Source organism: Clavelina lepadiformis, chromosome 6, assembly GCF_947623445.1.
Source record: "Clavelina lepadiformis chromosome 6, kaClaLepa1.1, whole genome shotgun sequence".
In the NCBI taxonomy this organism is placed as follows: Eukaryota; Metazoa; Chordata; class Ascidiacea; order Aplousobranchia; family Clavelinidae; genus Clavelina; species Clavelina lepadiformis.
In genome coordinates this window covers 17522516-17541214 of record NC_135245.1, presented here as the reverse complement: position 1 = coordinate 17541214, position 18699 = coordinate 17522516, and the positions used below count along the sequence as shown (strand labels likewise).

The 18699-nt window shown below is 36.9% G+C and overlaps 3 protein-coding genes across 4 annotated transcripts; all 3 read left to right on the top strand.

Annotated features, from left to right (window-relative positions):
• Positions 1-3992: 3992 nt before the first annotated feature.
• On the top strand, positions 3993-5790 carry LOC143462322 (uncharacterized). Of its 2 annotated transcripts, none has more exons than XM_076960439.1 (3): positions 3993-4358; positions 4429-4664; positions 4850-5790. In XM_076960439.1, the coding sequence occupies exons 1-3, from the start codon at positions 4118-4120 to the stop codon at positions 4919-4921; spliced, it is 549 nt and encodes a 182-aa protein (XP_076816554.1). In that variant the 5' UTR covers positions 3993-4117; the 3' UTR covers positions 4922-5790. The 2 variants fall into 2 exon arrangements, with proteins under 2 accessions (XP_076816554.1, XP_076816553.1); XM_076960438.1 differs by having other exon boundaries at positions 3996-4358; positions 4807-5441.
• A 4054-nt stretch (positions 5791-9844) lies between these two features.
• On the top strand, positions 9845-14737 carry LOC143461780 (carbohydrate sulfotransferase 1-like). Its single transcript, XM_076959651.1, has 6 exons — positions 9845-9865; positions 10045-10180; positions 12395-12727; positions 12954-13125; positions 13247-13395; positions 13694-14737. The coding sequence occupies exons 2-6, from the start codon at positions 10056-10058 to the stop codon at positions 14115-14117; spliced, it is 1203 nt and encodes a 400-aa protein (XP_076815766.1). The 5' UTR covers positions 9845-9865; positions 10045-10055; the 3' UTR covers positions 14118-14737.
• Positions 14738-17322: 2585 nt separating this feature from the next.
• Positions 17323-18204, top strand: LOC143462467 (uncharacterized). The gene is made up of 3 exons (XM_076960652.1): positions 17323-17497; positions 17568-17803; positions 17946-18204. The coding sequence occupies exons 1-3, from the start codon at positions 17323-17325 to the stop codon at positions 18165-18167; spliced, it is 633 nt and encodes a 210-aa protein (XP_076816767.1). The 3' UTR covers positions 18168-18204.
• Positions 18205-18699: the final 495 nt, after the last annotated feature.

Genomic DNA, 18699 nt, shown 5'->3' with positions numbered 1-18699 from the left:
AAATAATAGGTTACAAAAAACTTCCTTGCATGCATCATGATTGCGCGTTGGGTTTTGTTTCTGCTGGTCACGATACAATGTTTGGCACATACGTGACTCTTTATAACAATTTGTATTGAAGCAACTGCGTTGGGCCCCAAAAAGTGCGCTCCCAACACTGCTAAGCACCGGAACAAAAATAACAATTTACCTTCTATCTAGCGCAGGGGTTCTTAAACTTTTTGGCACACGCCCCCCTTGACGGTACCTAAAAATTTCGCGCCCCCCTCATTGCAAAATAAAAAAGCATTAAACAAAACAACAATTTATTTTCAATTAACTTTCATTAATGAGAAGGATGTAGTTGTTTTTGGGAAACCAAACGATTAATTCGAGGCTTTTTGGAAGATAATGCACATCTTAGGTCGGCTGCACAGTCAAGTTTGTTCCTAGGTTTTGTCTTTATATTCATGAAGATGACGCTGCAAACGACGGTTCCACGACAATTAACCGTGGGAAATTGACCGCGAACAAACTGACCGGGGACAACTGACCGGGGGACAACTGACCGTGACGTAAATTTACCTAGAACCAACTGACCTCAAATCATATTATCACTTAAATCATATAATTTGAATAAACAACAATGCTAATTTCTGTAAAAAATAAAAATAAAATGCGTAGCGGTTGATTTGTGTCGCCGGCCAATTTGTTGCCGGTCAGTTGACCACGACCAATTATCGCCGGTGAATTTGTTCACGGTCAATTGACCCAGTATTTTTATTGTTGCCAATTTGTTGCCGGTCAGTTGACCACGACCAATTATCGCCGGTGAATTTGTTCACGGTCAATTGACCCAGTATTTTTATTATGTGTGGTCGACACTGCACACAAATTTTCAATCGTTAATGACTCGAAAATTATATGTCGTAAACTGATCGGATATTTATAGCTTAGTAGCAAAAACATCTGACTTCCTGTATACATCATAATTGTAAAACTAAAGTAAATTAAGTATTTCTACAAGTGATACATTTGTAAAAGTTTTTCTTGCTACCCCGCCCCCCGTTGTGAGAAAAAACAGGTCACCGCAAAAAGAGAAGACAAGAGAACAGTTAGTCGAGCTAGGAGTGCATGATTGAGTAAACGAAAACGATACGCTTCAATGAGGAGAAACACCAAATATTATGACGTAACAATTGACGTATTTAGGAATCCAAATTTCAAAAATACGATTGCCATCGTGACACACTTTAAAATTTTAGTAAAAATAACCTATAGTGAAAGTCAAGAAAGCATGTTTAGACATAGCTCATATACACCTTGTCATCTCTCGCGCCCCCCTTACGAATGTTACACGCCCCCCAAGGGGGGCGCGCCCCCCAGTTTAAGAACCACTGATCTAGCGCTTATCACAGCGTTTCTTATCGACATGTTTTCGGAAGAGGATGTTTTGATAAAAATATATTATAAAAAAAAAGTTTTGATGGGATCTTATAGGCAAACATAATCGAGTTGATATTTGGTTTACATTGTTATTACTACATTAAGTAGTAATTTCATTTGCATATTAAATTTCATTTGCATATCAAAGTTATCCGCCATTATCAACTCAAGACCCGCGCGCCATTATCAACTCAAGAATTTATTCCACTCGTAATATATCAGCTGACCAACTTATGTGAGCATATCTTGCACAGCGGATTAATTACAGAAAATAAAACCTGATAATATTTACAAAAATAATTTTCATGTACTATAACAATTTCTCATCTTTGCTTTGAAAGTTTCCTAAAAACTGTAAATGAGTGCAAATGTGCCATACGTGGTATATAAAAAGCCGCGGCTTTATCTGGGACAATGAAATAATTATTGCTGAAGTAAATATATATTATTTTATCTAGTATCTATAACTTATTTCTCCTGCCATTGCTTCGTAGCTTTTCTTGTACAAGTGCGCGATCGCATCTGGTAACAACCAATGTATTTGCAGAGAGCAAGGCTGCAAGCACATGACTGATTTACTCGATTAAGCCGACCGTCAGCTCAACCAGTCTAACGACTACATGAGAATAAGGCACGAAGATTTTGCTTTGAAGCCTCTGGAGTGGATCGAAAAGATTTACAATTTTGTTGGTCTCCAGTTGGACGAAAATATAGTCAGTTGGTTAAAGTCTGCAACGTCTCAGAACAATTCAAGCAATCTATCAAAAGCAAGCCAATTTGGTACGAAGAGAAATTCAGCAGACACTGTTTCCCATTGGAGAAAAGTATTGAGCTGGGAAAATGTGCTTCTTGTGCAAAAGCACTGCACTGCAATGAACAGGTCAGGTTATTTTGAGTTTCACGACAAAAGCTTATTAAAAAATATGACTATTCCAAGCTTTGACCCGAGTATGATTCCCACTTAGTGCTTAACATTATAGACTATTTAGTTAAATTTCAATGGGTTTTACTTCGACAACATTGGGTAAAAAATGCCAGCTGTAGTGTGTTGTAGTGTAAATAAATACTAAAATTCCGATCCGATCTTAAAATTGAAATACTCATGTGCGTGCGTTCAGTACCATAAAAGTAGTTCTGAAAAACACCCAATTTCCTACAAATTAGTTGTTTTTAGAACATTTTCCGAATATTTTAGGAATCTTGCTTGCTAATTCAGCATATTATGACAAAAACTTTCCGTGCATTAGTTGATTTAGCTTTTGTGGCTAACATTTGTGAAGAAACGTTTAAACGTTTGGCTGATATTATATTCAGTATATTCTGGTATTAAACTCTCTGTTTTTACTTTTACTTTAAAACTTGGTTAACACGTTTAAGACAGCATCAACTAAGTTGTAGCGGTCTGGGTGGCATTTTTTAATACCATTACATCATTTCTTGGAAAAGTGTTTTCCAGCTATTGATTGAAGTTTATGAACTTGTTTTTTGATAACACTTCAACTGTCGTTTGATATTTAGAAACCTACTCTAAATAACTTCATGTGAAAACTCCTTTTAGTACGTTCCCAGGTTGTTTCCAGCACCTGTGCTGATTAGAAATCTTTATTGCAAATGCCCGCTTCTTAACTTTACACTGATTGTATTTATCTACACGTCAGCTTGAACTACATGTAACTCCCTTTGTTTCCCTCACTGCACATGTTCTGAAATGCTGCGTTTTTCTTGTCGAACATTTTCACTCCCATCGCTTCACGTTTTATAAGCTCGCACTTTTACCGGCGAACACACACAGAGACAGACGGAGAGATACAGAGAGAGTCATATGAGCTTACTACGCTGGTCATGATGTTTGCAACTCAATAGACATCTTATTAGCAGTGGTATTACTATGTTCTTGATTATGCGTAATATTGAGAAAGTGTACAGCACCTACAATAAAAACCTTTTCTTGTAAACTATATCCGTTGTAATATTAAAAGCTTTCGGCTGACGAGAGGTTAGAGTATTCTAACCGCACGCAACAATAGAGTCAGATAATTAATGCAACAGGTAAATTAAGTTAACATAACATAAGTTAAGACAGATAAGCTCTGCATCTGCATTAATAACCTCTGCAAAGTAATATTGTTCAAGACTAATTGCTTTGTGTGACCTCAACTAGCAAGGGCTTAGGACAACGCATATGGGCTACGTAGCCTACAGCCTCAAGTACCAGATGGTTAAGTTAAGACTGTTTAGCGAAGTGTGGATGTTACAAAAAGAGAATTGCTTTCAACTTAAAGTTAAAAGCAGATTAAAAGTGTTGGTATTTCACTTAAAACGCCTTGGGTGTTTAAAATGTTTGAGAACATTGAAATCATCTTGACGACATGGCACGTTTTGATTGGACCACGTTTCCTTCGCTGCGTCTTAAATGTTTCATCCACACGCAGAATTTGGACTAAACCAGTAATCCAAAAATTTGTGAAAAGGGCAAGTATAAAATAGCTATCGTACTTAAATACTGCAGCCGCTTACAGGTTAAACACATTTTTATCAACATCATGCTGAAGAGTTTGAAATTATTTAGACTTTGTAATATGTCTGACAACATCTGCATTTTTGTGCAAGTCAGCTCGTTTTCGTACTAAAAGTGTTTGCAAATGAACATAATACGTAACCCGTTTTCAGACAGTGAACTTATACTTGCAAAATGTTCTACTGGTTAATGGTTTTAATGATCTACTTGTCTCAAGTCGATGGACATTCAGATGAAGTCTGTCTTTCACTCTCTCGTGGACAAGACGACTTGGCTCCTCGGGAAACTATTCAGGGACCTCCGGGCCGCCGGGGTCCTGAAGGTCCGCCTGGGCCGGTTGGTGAGAACGGGCTACCCGGTCAATGTGATTGCAGTGAAATCGACGAATTGAAAAAAGAAATACAAGCCTTAAACGGTAAGAACTCTTCGTTCTTACACGTTTACGTTAGTTACTGGTCATTTTATCCTTTTCTTGCTATAACCAGATTCTTGTATTGGTGGAGTAATATACCATAACTCTTGCATCAAACTGGCTTACTTACATGGACGTCGTGTAAGTTACATGGAAGCAGTTAGGTTATGCGCAGAGATGAACGCAAGTTTGGCTGAAATCACATCGGATAGAATGTTTGATCTTGTGGTGAATTACATCAACCAAACATGGGGTGAATTTTCTCATCGATCTGATCTGGTGAATGTTTGGCTGGGGATGACATACCAGGTTCATTACTTTTTGTATTTTTGTTATTTTTGGTTAACTGTTATCACTTGTTGGTATTGCGTATTAAAAATAACTCGACTTCGCAATATAAAGTTTCGGCATGAAATCAAAATCTTGTAACGCGGTCATGCTTCTCCTAAAGATCAACAACAACCCACGGCATTTGTTGACGATACCATCAACAGACTCCCAAGTTGCAACAAACCGATGGTTTCCTGGCTACCCAACGTCAACAAATCACCACACAACAGTACTAATTGAAATTGGAACCATCTCTGCCAGAGCGACTGGAATTTTTAACTACTACAGATCCACGTATTCCAGCGTTCCTTTTTGTAGCCGATTGCTAAAAGGCATGATTTAACTGGTGATGGGTAGACAAAAAAATGCATGAATTTTAATCACCCAAACCTTTACGTCTGTAGTCGTCCACTTCAACAAACAAAATCGTAGCTCTTTCACTTTTAGAACTCAAGCAACTTGTGGTAGGCCTATATTTTTACAAATTCCATGGAATCCCTTTTTAATAAAAGTTAGAAGAAAACGACCAAAACTAAGATGAAAAATATATGTTTTAAATACCCAAGCACAAATCCCGCAACCTTTTTAAGACTTCCCTAATCCCAATACATTACTGCAACTGCAGCTCAAGCAAGAGCAGTTACCAATAAAGTTTAGTAGTAAACCAAATTGAAAAGATTAATACAAACCCCTACAGCCTTCCTGTTGTGGCCGTTAATGAAATAGCCTGTGTCGACCGGACTAATCTAACCAATCATGAATCGATCTGTGTCATCAGAAACTTTATTGAGCGGAGATTAGTCAAGACGTTTCGAGAGATGAACGTTGCAGGAATAAACAGGACACAATTACAATAATATAACCTACAACACATCTGTGATAAATAACAAATCCATAAACTAAGTTAAATAACGTTAATTCAAACCCTGACACAACGTAAAAAGTATTACCGTACTTGCATTTGGTATCCTGTCTCTGTCACAGACTTGTGCAGTACAACTGCTTGACCAACCAAGACCAACACAAAGGTGTACAAAAAAAATTAAATGTGCACAGCGGCGCCAGTCAATCCGTGAGAAGTGCTGCGCACCGAAGCATAACCAATAATTTAAGAAATGAAAAGGGGCAAACTAGGTATCAAAAATAGTGTACAACGGGGGTAACACTATCTGTCATCACAATCTTGTTGTTAATTTTCAATTACAATGTGTTAATTGTCATAATTAGCCCTTATTCCTACGGAATTATCGTGCAGGTCTGATGATATTATAATGTTATTTGTGTTCTATTTCGTGTGTTTAAGAACAAGCGCAGTGCTATATTTTGGCCGTGTTTAGTTTACACGACCCGGTTTCGATTACTTCCAAATTACGTCTTTCGTACTACAACGCTCTATGCGTTGAGTGTGATATTGCAGTCTATTGAATGCAGCTTTATTCTGTGCTCTGGGAACAGTAACCGTTTCGTTGAGAACCAGTAATAAATAATTATTCAAGACATTGACAGTTTCGTTTTGGTACTGTGATGCTTAACTAGGCTATCAGGGGTTGATCAATGCGCTATCAATGGAGTTAGATTAGCGAACAATCGATCAAGCAATAATTAAAAACAGTTCACTACCCCAACAACACACCCAGTTAGCACAACAACATGACGTAATGATGTTTGTTTGCTAATAGATGTTTCATGAACTGAGGTTGGACTTATAACCAGTGGTGAATTGGAGGGAGATCGCCGTCGCCCCACTTTTTTGACGGGCGATCGCGATCTCTTACTTTTCTTGCTTTGTTTCATTTTATCCTCATTTTTATGTATATTTGGAATTAACATTTGGATACAATGACATGTCTGCTTGACAGGGAACCTCCACTTTTTTTAAGAATACGCCACTGCTTATTACTATTTGATTTCTTTAATCACCACTACAGTTAACGCAAGAACGATTTAACAGTTCACATTAATGTTTGCCGAACTAAAAAGGATCGACCAAACCTACGTTCAGTAATAGTAAAATTTCAGGCTGTGGTACGTGCCTTCATTCTGTTTTTCGAACTGTTGCCATTATACCCGTTGTTTCTATCGATATTGTCATGACACAAGCCCAAATTTCAAAGTCGATGCTTACACTATACTGCTCCTGTAAACTTACTTACCTGCTGCGGAATACGAAATCGTTGGTTGTGCTAATTTTCCACCACTGTAACGGATCCATTAGTCCACTTAATTCTGCCACTTTTCCTCGTTCACTGACTGTTTGTTGAGTATATTATTCTTGAATGATTTAGGCACTTATATCGTCTATAAATAGAAACCTTCAATTTTGAAAAGATTGTATAGCACCGACGTATCGGGTTTAGTTAGAAGTGTATTCTACAATATTTAACAGCAATAAAATGACGATAGAATAAATTTCAGCGTCAGGCATGTGGACGACAATGATCAAATTAGATTGACAAAACAAAACTTAAAACACTTAATTAAACGAAGATAAATTTTGTACAAGGGCCAGACGGCCAAGATACGTTGGTGTAGACTGTAGAAAATGATCACAAGATTATTAAAATATCTTGCTAAAACGATGTAGCAAAAATTTAAATGTACCGCGAATTTGCAACAAAATATACAGAGATAGACTGCACTTGGTTGATCTTCACGTGTTTCTGAAAGCAAAAAAGTGGCTACGCAGTGAAACGTTTGAAATTTCATATTTTTGTGTTCTATAAACACATATAAACACTATAAACACCTTTTGTGTTCTATAAAAACCGTTGTCATGTGATTTAAGAGTTTTCGGTTTGGTTTTGGTCGTGGAAGCTGTTTAATAAAATAAATTGCATTCTTGGGTTTTACTGATGGTGTTCGGTGATTGGTATTGCTTGCTATAATATTGAATGTATTAGTTTGTTTAATTATGACGTTATACGTTATATCGTAAGCCTTCCATTTGGAATTGCACAAACCTTAAGAGTTTCAAGTTTTCACGCAAACCCCAGCTTTTCAATATTTGCACAACTGGCAATAAAGATACGAGTGAACAGATGAAGTAAAATAATTGAGTATAAATAGAAAATACAAAAAGGCTTACTTCCAGTTTTGGTAATAATAATAAAAAAATAGGTTACTAAAGACGTTCTTGCTTGCATCATGATTGCGTGTTGGGTTTGGTTCTGCTGGTCACGATGCAATGTTTGGCAACTACACTCTGTAAAGTAATTAAATTTCATTAATTTGTATGGAAGCAACTGCGTTGGGCCCCAAAAAGTGCGCTCCCAACACTGCTAAGCACCGGAACAAAAATAACAGTTTAGCTTTTTTCTAGCGCAAATCACATCGTTTCTTATCGACGTGTTTTCGGAAGCGGATCTTTTGATAAAAATATATCATAAAAAAAGTTTTGATGGGATCTGGCATTGCTATTACAGTATTATTACTACATCGGCCAGGTGCCCCGCCATCAGTTCTTGCATTGGGCCTGATGATTGCCAAGGCCGGCCCGGTGTGTGTTATAGGGCACCAAGTGTACATCTTATGTATACTTCATGTTTCAAACGTCTATTAATTATTGTTGCAAGTATGTGGTGTTTTTAGAAAATAAACGCTATTATCTGCAGGAACAAGGGCATACTTATATAAATGACCTTTAAAAACTATCGTAGCGTGAACGCATGGACTGCTGATGCTGTGAACACGTAGACATTTTTTTAAACGGTTGGGGACGCATGCGTACATAGCGAATGACAGACGCATTTTAAAAACTTCTACAAGGTAAACTATTAGACATTTTTCACAATACTGCTATAGCGTGGGCACCTACAGTATATAGACGCTTCTCAAAATCTATCGGAACGATGATACCTGGCGAGCGTCAACTTGCATTGATTATGAAATGTATAGAGAATGTAAAACAACATTATCAAATTATTTGCAGGGTGTTAAATATTTGGCAAACAGATATGTGTCTGTGCATAAATAGAGATATTTATTAGTGCGCGTTGAATAAACATGGCAACCTATAATGTTTGTTTACTTATAGTTTCACAAAAAATCGGTTTGGGGGTAGTGGGTATATGTGTTACCGGCCCTTTCCCATTGTTGGTTCGAAGAGACCAGTTGCAGTTAACTACATCAGATTGCAAGGTATGTGTACACAGTATCGGTCGAACGGTAATTTCTTGCACAACAGGCAAAGCGTAACCAATTTAATTAGTGGTTCAGGCCGAAAATAGGCTGAACTGAAGCACAACAAAGCAAGCGTGACAGAAAACAATGTTACATATGCTCGTAAACGTTATGCTTATAAAAAAGAAAAAATATAAAAAAAGAAAGTTATAAAGAAGAAAAAAAACATTTACAGACATACGGTTATGCCAACGTATATGTGTAAGGGTAGTTTTCTCAGTATTCTGTTGAAATGGGTTATAACCAGGGTTGTCATCGGTCTGGATTCAAAAATAAGGACGAACAGGACACAAAGGAAGAATTCTACCTTAAACAGTGCACAGTAGGAGAAGGCAGTCAATGTTGCAAAAATGTAAAAACGAAATACTATTTGCATGTTTTCAATTTTTGTATCTCTTTGGTAAAACATGGTATACTAAAGGTGTTAAAATGTCCAAAATACGAACCTCTGCCCTAAAAATAAGACGAAAATAAGGACGCAAGTGAAAATAAAGGACATTTCTTAGAAGAAAAAGACAAAAATATTTTCTAAGACATGGACCTGTAAATAAAGGACAAATCATAGAAATAAGGACGACATGGCAAATCTGGTTATAGCTTACCAATGATAGAGCCGTTTTTCCACTTTAAATTTTTAAAACTTTACTAATGGAAGCTCTGCTTTGACTTGATAAGCGCGACAACTCATTATAAGCGGATTAATTATAATTAGCAATATCGATTGATCATTTATCTTTTACTGCACTGGAAGATCTTATCATACGCAATAGGTTATTTACGAAACACCACACACAAATATTTTAAGAGGAAGGTTTTTGCCGTGACTGAGCTTAAGTTGAACAAAAGCGACTATTGTCAAGCAAACTTTTAAATTGTTATCGACAGGAAAATATATTACGAATTCAGTTTACAGAGTAACTTGGAAACCGGGACAGGCTGAAAACGCTGTCAAATACCGGTAAAAAGGATTTCTTACCTGTCGGTTAGGAAACAGCAGCAAAGTGTTAATCTTTAAAATCTTTAACGGATAGCTTTTTCACTTCGTTTAACAATGTTTTACAGCTTCTAATTTAGCACTTTAAAATACAATCATCGACGGCAAAGTTTTAAAGTATGAACACGATCACATGAAAAACTAGATTGATATTAAAATGCAGGTTTATTTGTTTTTTTTTTTCAGAAATCAATGTTATGGCAAGTATGCATATAAAGCTGAGATTATTATTTCCGATTTGTTTTGTGTTAACGATTGTTTGGTTCTACTACGCAGTTTCATTTCCTAATCAGAAAAACAATGGGCACACCACATATAACAAGTAAGATTTTTGTCTTTTCGACACACTAAACGTAAAAGAAAATATTTTATATCTGATATAAACCCTATATAGGTCTATAAGTCTTTCTTGCTACAACCAAAAAGCATATGAAATGAGTATGTAGGAATACTTTTTAAGAGCCGTCAAAGGCCAGAAAATGCCATGAAGTCTTGTTTGTTTTACTGTACAGCGACGTTACCAAAAAAGTAATTGCTTGAAAATTCCGGCATGGGGTTTCTGAAATTCTGCTCATAGTTTTAGTATGCCTTGGACTGCATTCCATGAAACGCCATCAAAAAAAAACATGTTGAAAACTCTTGTAATAGAGGCTCAAAATCAACATCAGAATGTTTTGCCTAAACAAACAATTTTAGCTACTTTCATTCCAACTTTTAGCCTAAATTTGCACGCGACCTATTTAAGCAAGCCAACTGGTAGAGTAAGTCCCAGGCTTCAAACCATTTTCAACAATATCGCCCTCTGATTGGCCTAGCCAGGTATTGAAATGCTTTCGTAAGACGTCCAACAGAATCATAGAGATCTTAGTTTTTCCCTGTTTGAAGGCGTTGAAAAGTACTACAGTGTACAGTTATACAGTGCCGCTTAACGAATCCACCTTGATCTCAGCCGATTTCGAATTTAATAAAAAGTGGTTTTATGGTGATACGTTCTAAAGCGACAAGTTACGTTTGAATGGGCCTTTATTCGTTTACAAGCACAGTGCCAGAAGTGTTGATTTATTTGCCAGGAATTTTCTAATGTATTTTAAATGAGAAAAATCCTTCCAAAGGTGATTTGGATTTAATCGAGTAATACAAATGGATTAATTATCCCAAGAACTAGTAAGTGGTTTCATAATTGTAATTTGAAAAATGAAATAAAACTTTTTTATTGATTTGCTATAGCTATAGTGATGTATAATGTTGCAAGGTGATTTTTGGGACCGCAGCGGTGTGTCAAAATTTACGTCTACAACTACAGCGTAACATTAGCCGTTATACGAAGTCGGGATCTCTTAATATTTCTCAGCGTTCGACAAAGTCTAACCTTGAACAAATGCATGTATGTGCAGTATTATACAGTAAATTATCTTTTACCCATTTTTACACCGGTTAAATGATTCGAGTTTGTTCAGGAAAGTACGCCGCGTTCGAGTAAAGATTTCCAATCGCTTTTATACTTGTTCATATCGAATAATATCTGACGAGTTTGAAATGGTGTCGAAGTTCAGCTACAACACGGTATACTGGCAACTAGGCCTCGAATAAACTTTAAAAAGCAGCTATATAAAGCCGGCTTAAGAACAGGAGTAGGCCCATGAACTACATGAATACCCACAATGCCATAAAGGCTATGAGGGTCGAGTTAAATGTTTTTGGATACTACGGTAATTTAATGTTTCGGCGTATGTATATATTTCTCATTTTAAACCTTTATTTTTGAAATCAAGCAAGTCATCAGTAGTTCACGATATTGGGGTAAAAATCGCTTCTAAGCGTGTCAACTCGCTGTATTTACACAAACTGAGCTTAATCGGTCAAACAGAAAAATGGAAGAAAACCCGTTAAAGAGTTGCGATGACCTCACAAAGACGCCGTGCAAACAGATTTAATGTAGATGTCATGGAAAGTGCTTTACGTTTTTGCCAACACAATATTTGAAAAAGATTATTGTGGCCAAACACGTTTTTGGCTTCCACTGTGGTAAACATAATAGTAAAATGTTCTGCAGCAAGTGAAAATAATCATAAACATCCATAAGAATTACGGCATGAAGTCTGCGTACTTGTGCACACAACTAACGAACATTGTCTTACGAGATGACATATCATCATTGTGAGTCCGCAATGAGAATAAGGAAATAAAGAAAATTTAAGTGAGGAATTTAAACAGTAGAATCATTTTGTTGTATGCATAATTGCATATCGCATGTGATAACCTGGACAGTGCACCATACGCTAACTGCGAGCTGTTACGAAATAATAGGCTAAAAGTAACGTTGGGCAGGTTTAATTAATTGTTTCTAGCCAGCTATACTGCGGTGGTGGTTTGAAAACCGTAGTGGTAGTCTTGGTGAAACAGAACACATTTATATGCAATAAGAATATATTCTGGATCGATCTGAAGGGTTTGTAATACTGGGGTAGAGTTGTTAAGCGGGGTTCTACTTTATACGCGGTATAATTGCTTGTTTTAAAGATATTTAACTTTTTAGTGATTTGATGACAACAAGGTCAACACAAGAAAGTCCCGAGGAAGACAACAAAGATAACCGGCCAACATCCGAGATCAAGCAAGTTTCCCCGGGGGCTGTTATACTTCTAACCCACACACGTTCTGGTTCAAGCTTTGTGGGTGAAATATTCAATCAAAAACGAGGAGTCGCTTATTTTTATGAACCCTTATTTCCGTTCGGAACCTGTCCAAGGACCAGTAGCAACTTGGCTGAAGAATATTTTCCCAATGCCCTCCGCCTAAATTTTTCTTCCGCCTGGGACTCCTACATCAAAGGAAACAAATTATCGCGAAGAAATGAGCAAGAAGCAAGGTAATTGGTAGGCAGATAAGTTCAGGCATTTGGTTTACGTCAAGAGTCTCTGAAGACCTCATTTCAAAAACTTATCTGTTTTTTATATTCATAAATGTGTAATAGACCTTAAATATACAGTATGGGCTGCAGTGTAATCACCTCACTATCTGTGTGAACATTATACTCACGCTTCTAACTTTCTGTTAATTGCCACAAAAATGTGATATCTTGCAATATCTCACAGTTGCGTTAACCGTGGAGTGTGCTTCGCGAGTTGCACAAAGTGCAGTTTATTCTTATCCCGCGACAGCAATATTTGTCGTAACCCAAAAAACGGCGGCCATGCTTGTCCAGGTAAATTGAATATGATCAAACTATCGGAACACGTCGCAAAAGTTGACCTCATGGCGTTTAAGGTGAGTGTGACGCAAAACTTCATCTTTCCACTGTTGCATATCAACAGTTATTGGCATTTTTTGTTATAATATACAGTTTAATGCAAACAATGCTTGTATGCTCAGCTTGTCTCTATCTCAGGTCGTTTACATGTGCGACATCTCGTGGATACAACCACTGCTGAACGATCCGACCGTAAACTTGAAAATAATTCATCTGGTTCGTGACCCGCGCGCCATTATCAACTCAAGAATTTTTTCCACTCGTAGTAAACAAGCTGACCAACTTATGTGAGCATATCTTGCACAGCGTGGTTAATTAGAGAAAATAAAACCTGATAATATTTACAAAAATAATTTTCATATACCATTACAATTTCTCATCTTTGCTTTGAAAGTTTCCTAAAAACTGTAAATCAGTGCAAATGTGCCATACATGGTATATAAAAACGGCGACTTTATTTGGGACAATGAAGTAATTTTTTTATTTTTTTATCTAGTATCTCTAACTTATTTCTCCTGTCATTGCTTTGTAGCTTTTTTTGTACAAATGCGCCATCGCATCTGGTAACATGCAATGTATTTGCAGAGAGCAAGGCTGCAAGCACATGACTGATTTACTTGATTACACCGACCGTCATCTCATCCAGTCTAAAAACTACATGAGAGTAAGGCACGAAGATTTTGCTTTGAAGCCTCTGGAGTGGACCGAAAAGATTTACAATTTTGTTGGTCTCCAGTTGGACGAAAATATAATTAGCTGGTTGAAGTCTGCAACGTCTCAGAACAATTCAAGCAATCTATCAAAGACAAGCCAATTTGGTACGAAGAGAAATTCAGCAGACACTGTCTCCCATTGGAGGAAAGAATTGAGCTGGGAAAATGTGCTTCTTGTGCAAAAGCACTGCACCGCAATGAACAGCTCAGGTTATTTTGAGTTTCACGACGAAAGCTTATTAAAAAATATGACTATTCCAAGCTTGGACCCGAGTATGATTCCACTTATTGCTTAACATTATGGACTATTTAGTGAAATTTCAATGCGTTTTACTTCAAAAACTTTAAAAAATGCCTGCTATAGTGTTGTAGCGGCCTGGGTGGCATTTCTAATATCATTACATCATTTCTTGGAAAAGTGTTTTCTAGTTATTGATTGAAGTTTATGAACTTGTTTTTTGATAACAATTTAACTGTCGTTTAATATTTGGAAACCTATTCTAAATAACTTCGTGTGAAAACTCCTTTTAGTATGTTCCGAGGTTGTTTCCAGCACCTGTGCTGATAAGAAATCTTTATTGAAAATGCCCGCTTCTGAACTTTATACTGATAATAATTTATCTACGTGTCAGCTTGAACTACATGTAACTCCCATTGCCAAAACATTGCTTTCTTCGCTGCACATGTTCTGAAATGCTCCGTTTTTCTTGTCGAATATTTTCACTTCCATCGCTTCACGTTTTATAAGCTCGCACTTTTACCAGCGAGCGGACACATAGACGGAGGCAGATGAGCTTTCTGCGCTAGTTATGTTGATTGCAATTCAATAGAAATCTTATAAGCAGTGATATTACTATGTTCTTGATTAAGTGTAATATTGGGAAAGTGTACAGCACCTACAATAAAAACCTTTTCTTGTAAACTATTTCTGTTATAATATTAAAACCTTTCGGCCGACAAGAGGTTAGATTATTCTAACCGCAGGCCACAATAGAGTCAGATAATTCAACAGGTAACTTAAGTTAACATAAGTTAAGATAGATAAGCTCTGCTTCAGCATTAATAAGTCCTGCAGTGTGTTGTAGTGTAAATAATTACTAAAATTCCGATTCGATCTTAAAATTGAAATACGCATATGCGTGTGTTCAGTATCATAAAAGTAACTCTGAAAAGCGCGCAATTTCCTATAAATTAGTTGTTTTTAGAACATTTTCCGTATATTTTAGGAATCTTGCTTGCTAATTCAGCATATTATGACAAAAACTTTCCCTGCATTTGGTGGTTTATTTTTTGTGGCTAACATTTATGGAGAACCGTTTAAACGTTTTTTTATTACGAATAATAGGGATACTCATCCGTTGCCATGGTAAACAATCAGCCATTTTTGGATAAGTTATCACATGACTCATGAAACTGCATTGCTTTTGGCCTAATACTGATAAAATTGGTTGAAAAATTGGAATGATTATGATTGTAAATATCCTAGTAAAGGCAAACATATTTTTCATTGTGATTTGGGAAATTTACTCTTATGCAGCCTATACCATATATAGGCTGATAATGTATAAACCTAGATAATCCGAATGTATTAGGAAAAGACAACACCGAAGATAACCTAAGTTATATTAAAATGAAAAACACGATATAGTTTGGTTGATATTATATTCAGTATATTCTGATATTATACTCTTTGTTTTTTAATTGACTTTAAAATTGGTTAATACGGTTCAGACAACATCAACTAAGTTATATTGTTCAGGTCTAATTGCTTTGCGTGACTTCAACGAGCAAGGGCTTAGGACATACGTGTCAAACTCCCGGCCTGCGGGCCACATCCGGCCGGCTTTACAATAAAATTCGGCCCGTAATACTATTTTATACATTGAACTATTTCCGGCCCGCGAAATCATTGTATAGTATGACTTACTTTTTTCAAGCAAGAAACAAGATTATAACAAATCGCACAATACAGCAGCACAACAGTTGCCCCATCATACGATAGAATAAATCGATTTATTCTAACGCTTGTAATCTGGGCTGCTTTTTTCTTTATTTTTTGTTAATTTTTTAATGCTTTTGCAAGAAGATGAATGAAACATAATGATGTAAGAGAAGAATAATTAAAAAGAGTCCACTCGAAAATCGTCAAAAAAATCAAAAATTTGGTGTTGTTTTGCTGCCTGTTCCAATTCATGTACTGTGTCACGAAACGTTCAATCAAGTTTTATCCTTACGGCCCGCGGCGTTAAATAAGTTTTGAGTTTTGGCCCCTGGTGCGATTGAGTTTGACACCCCTGGCTTAGGACAACGCATATAGGCCATGTACAGCCTTGTAGCGGCCTGGGTGGCATTTTTAATACCATTACATCATTTCTTGGATAAGTGTTTTCTAGTTATTGATTGAAGTTTATGAACTTGTTTTTTGATAACACTTCAACTGTCGTTTGATATTTGGAAACTTGCTGTGAATAACTTCGTGTGAACACTCCCTTTAGTACGTTCCCAGGTTGTTTCCAGCACCTGTGCTGATAAGAAATCTTTATTGCAAATGCCCGCTTCCTAACATTATACTGATAATTTATCTACGTGTCAACTTCAACTGCATGTAACTCCCATTGCCAACACATTGTTTTCCTCGCTGCACATGTTCTGAAATGCTCCGTTTTTCTTGTCGAATATTTTCACTTCCATCGCTTCACGTTTTATAAGCTCGCACTTCCACCAGTGACCAGAGATTGTGTGCGTAATATTGAGAAAGTGTACAGCACCTACAATAAAAACCTTTTCCTGTAAACTAGTTCTGTTGTAATATTAAAACCTTTCGGCTGACAAGATGTTAGAGTATTCTGACCGCACGCAACAATAGAGTCAGATAATTCAACAGGTAAATTAAGTTAACATGACATAAGTTAAGACAGATAAGATTAGCTCTGCATTAAGTTAAGCTCTGCAGCCTCATGTACCAGAAGGTCAAGTTAAGACTGTTTAGCGAAGTGTGGATGTTACAAAAAGAGAATTGCTTTCAATTTAAAGTTAAAAGCAGATTAAAAGTGTTGGTATTTCACTTAAAACGCCTTGGGTGTTTAAAATGTTTCAGAACATTGAAATCATCTTGACGACATGGCACGTTTTGATTGGACCACGTTTCCTTCGCTGCGTCTTAAATGTTTCATCCACACACAGAATTTGGACTAAACCAGTAATCCAAAAATTTGTGAAAAGGGCAAGTATAAAATAGCTATCGTACTTAAATACTGCAGCGGCTTACAGGTTAAACACATTTTTATCAGCATCATGCTGAAGAGTTTGAAATTATTTAGACTTTGTAATATGTCCGACAACATCTGCATTTTTGTGCAAGTCAGCTCGTTGTCGTACTAAAAGTGTTTGCAAATGAACATAATACGTAACCCGCTTTTAGACAGTGAACTTATACTTGCAAAATGTTCTACTGGTTAATGGTTTTAATGATCTACTTGTCTCAAGTCGATAGACATTCAGATGAAGTCTGTCTTTCACTCTCTCGTGGACAAGACGACTTGGCTCCTCGGGAAACTATTCAGGGACCTCCGGGGTCCTGAAGGTCCGCCTGGGCCGGTTGGTGAGAACGGGCTACCCGGTCAATGTGATTGCAGTGAAATCGACGAATTGAAAAAAGAAATACAAGCCTTAAAAGGTAAGAACTCTTCGTTCTTACACGTTTACGTTACTTACTGGTCATTTTATCCTTTTCTTGCTATAACCAGATTCTTGTATTGGTGAAGTAATATACCATAACTCTTGCATCAAACTGGCTTACTTACATGGACGTCGTGTAAGTTACACGGAAGCAGTGAGGTTATGCGCAGAGATGAACGCAAGTTTGGCTGAAATCACATCGGATAGAATGTTTGATCTTGTGGTGAATTACATCAACCAAACATGGGGTGAATTTTCTCATCGATCTGATCTGGTGAATGTTTGGCTGGGGATGACATACCAGGTTCATTACTTTTTGTATTTTTGTTATTTTTGGTTATCTGTTATCACTTGTTGGTATTGCGTATTAAAAATAACTCGACTTCGCAATATACAGTTTCGGCATGAAATCAAAATCTTGTAACGCGGTCATGCTTCTCCTAAAGATCAACAACAACCCACGGCATTTGTTGACGATACCATCAACAGACTCCCAAGTTGCAACAAACCGATGGTTTCCTGGCTACCCAACGTCAACAAATCACCACACAACAGTGCTAATTGAAATTGGAACCATCTCTGCCAGAGCGACTGGAATTTTTAACTACTACAGATCCACGTACTCCAGCGTTCCTCTTTGTAGCCGATTGCTAAAAGGCATGATTTAACTGGTGATGGGTAGACAATAAAATGCATGAATTTTAATCACCCAAACCTTTACGTCTGTAGTCGTCCACTTCAACAAACAAAATCGTAGCTCTTTCACTTTTAGAACTCAAGCAACTTGTGGTAGGCCTATATTTTTACAAATTCCATGGAATCCCTTTTTAATAAAAGTTAGAAGAAAACGACCAAAACTAAGATGAAAAATATATGTTTTAAATACCCAAGCACAAATCACGCAACCTTTTTAAGACTTCCCTAATCCCAATACATTACTGCAACTGCAGCTCAAGCAAGAGCAGTTACCAATAAAGTTTAGTAGTAAACCAAATTGAAAAGATTAATACAAACCCCTACAGCCTTCCTGTTGTGGCCGTTAATGAAATAGCCTGTGTCGACCGGACTAATCTAACCAATCATGAATCGATCTGTGTCATCAGAAACTTTATTGAGCGGAGATTAGTCAAGACGTTTCGAGAGATGAACGTTGCAGGAATAAACAGGATACAATTACAATAATATAACCTACAACACATC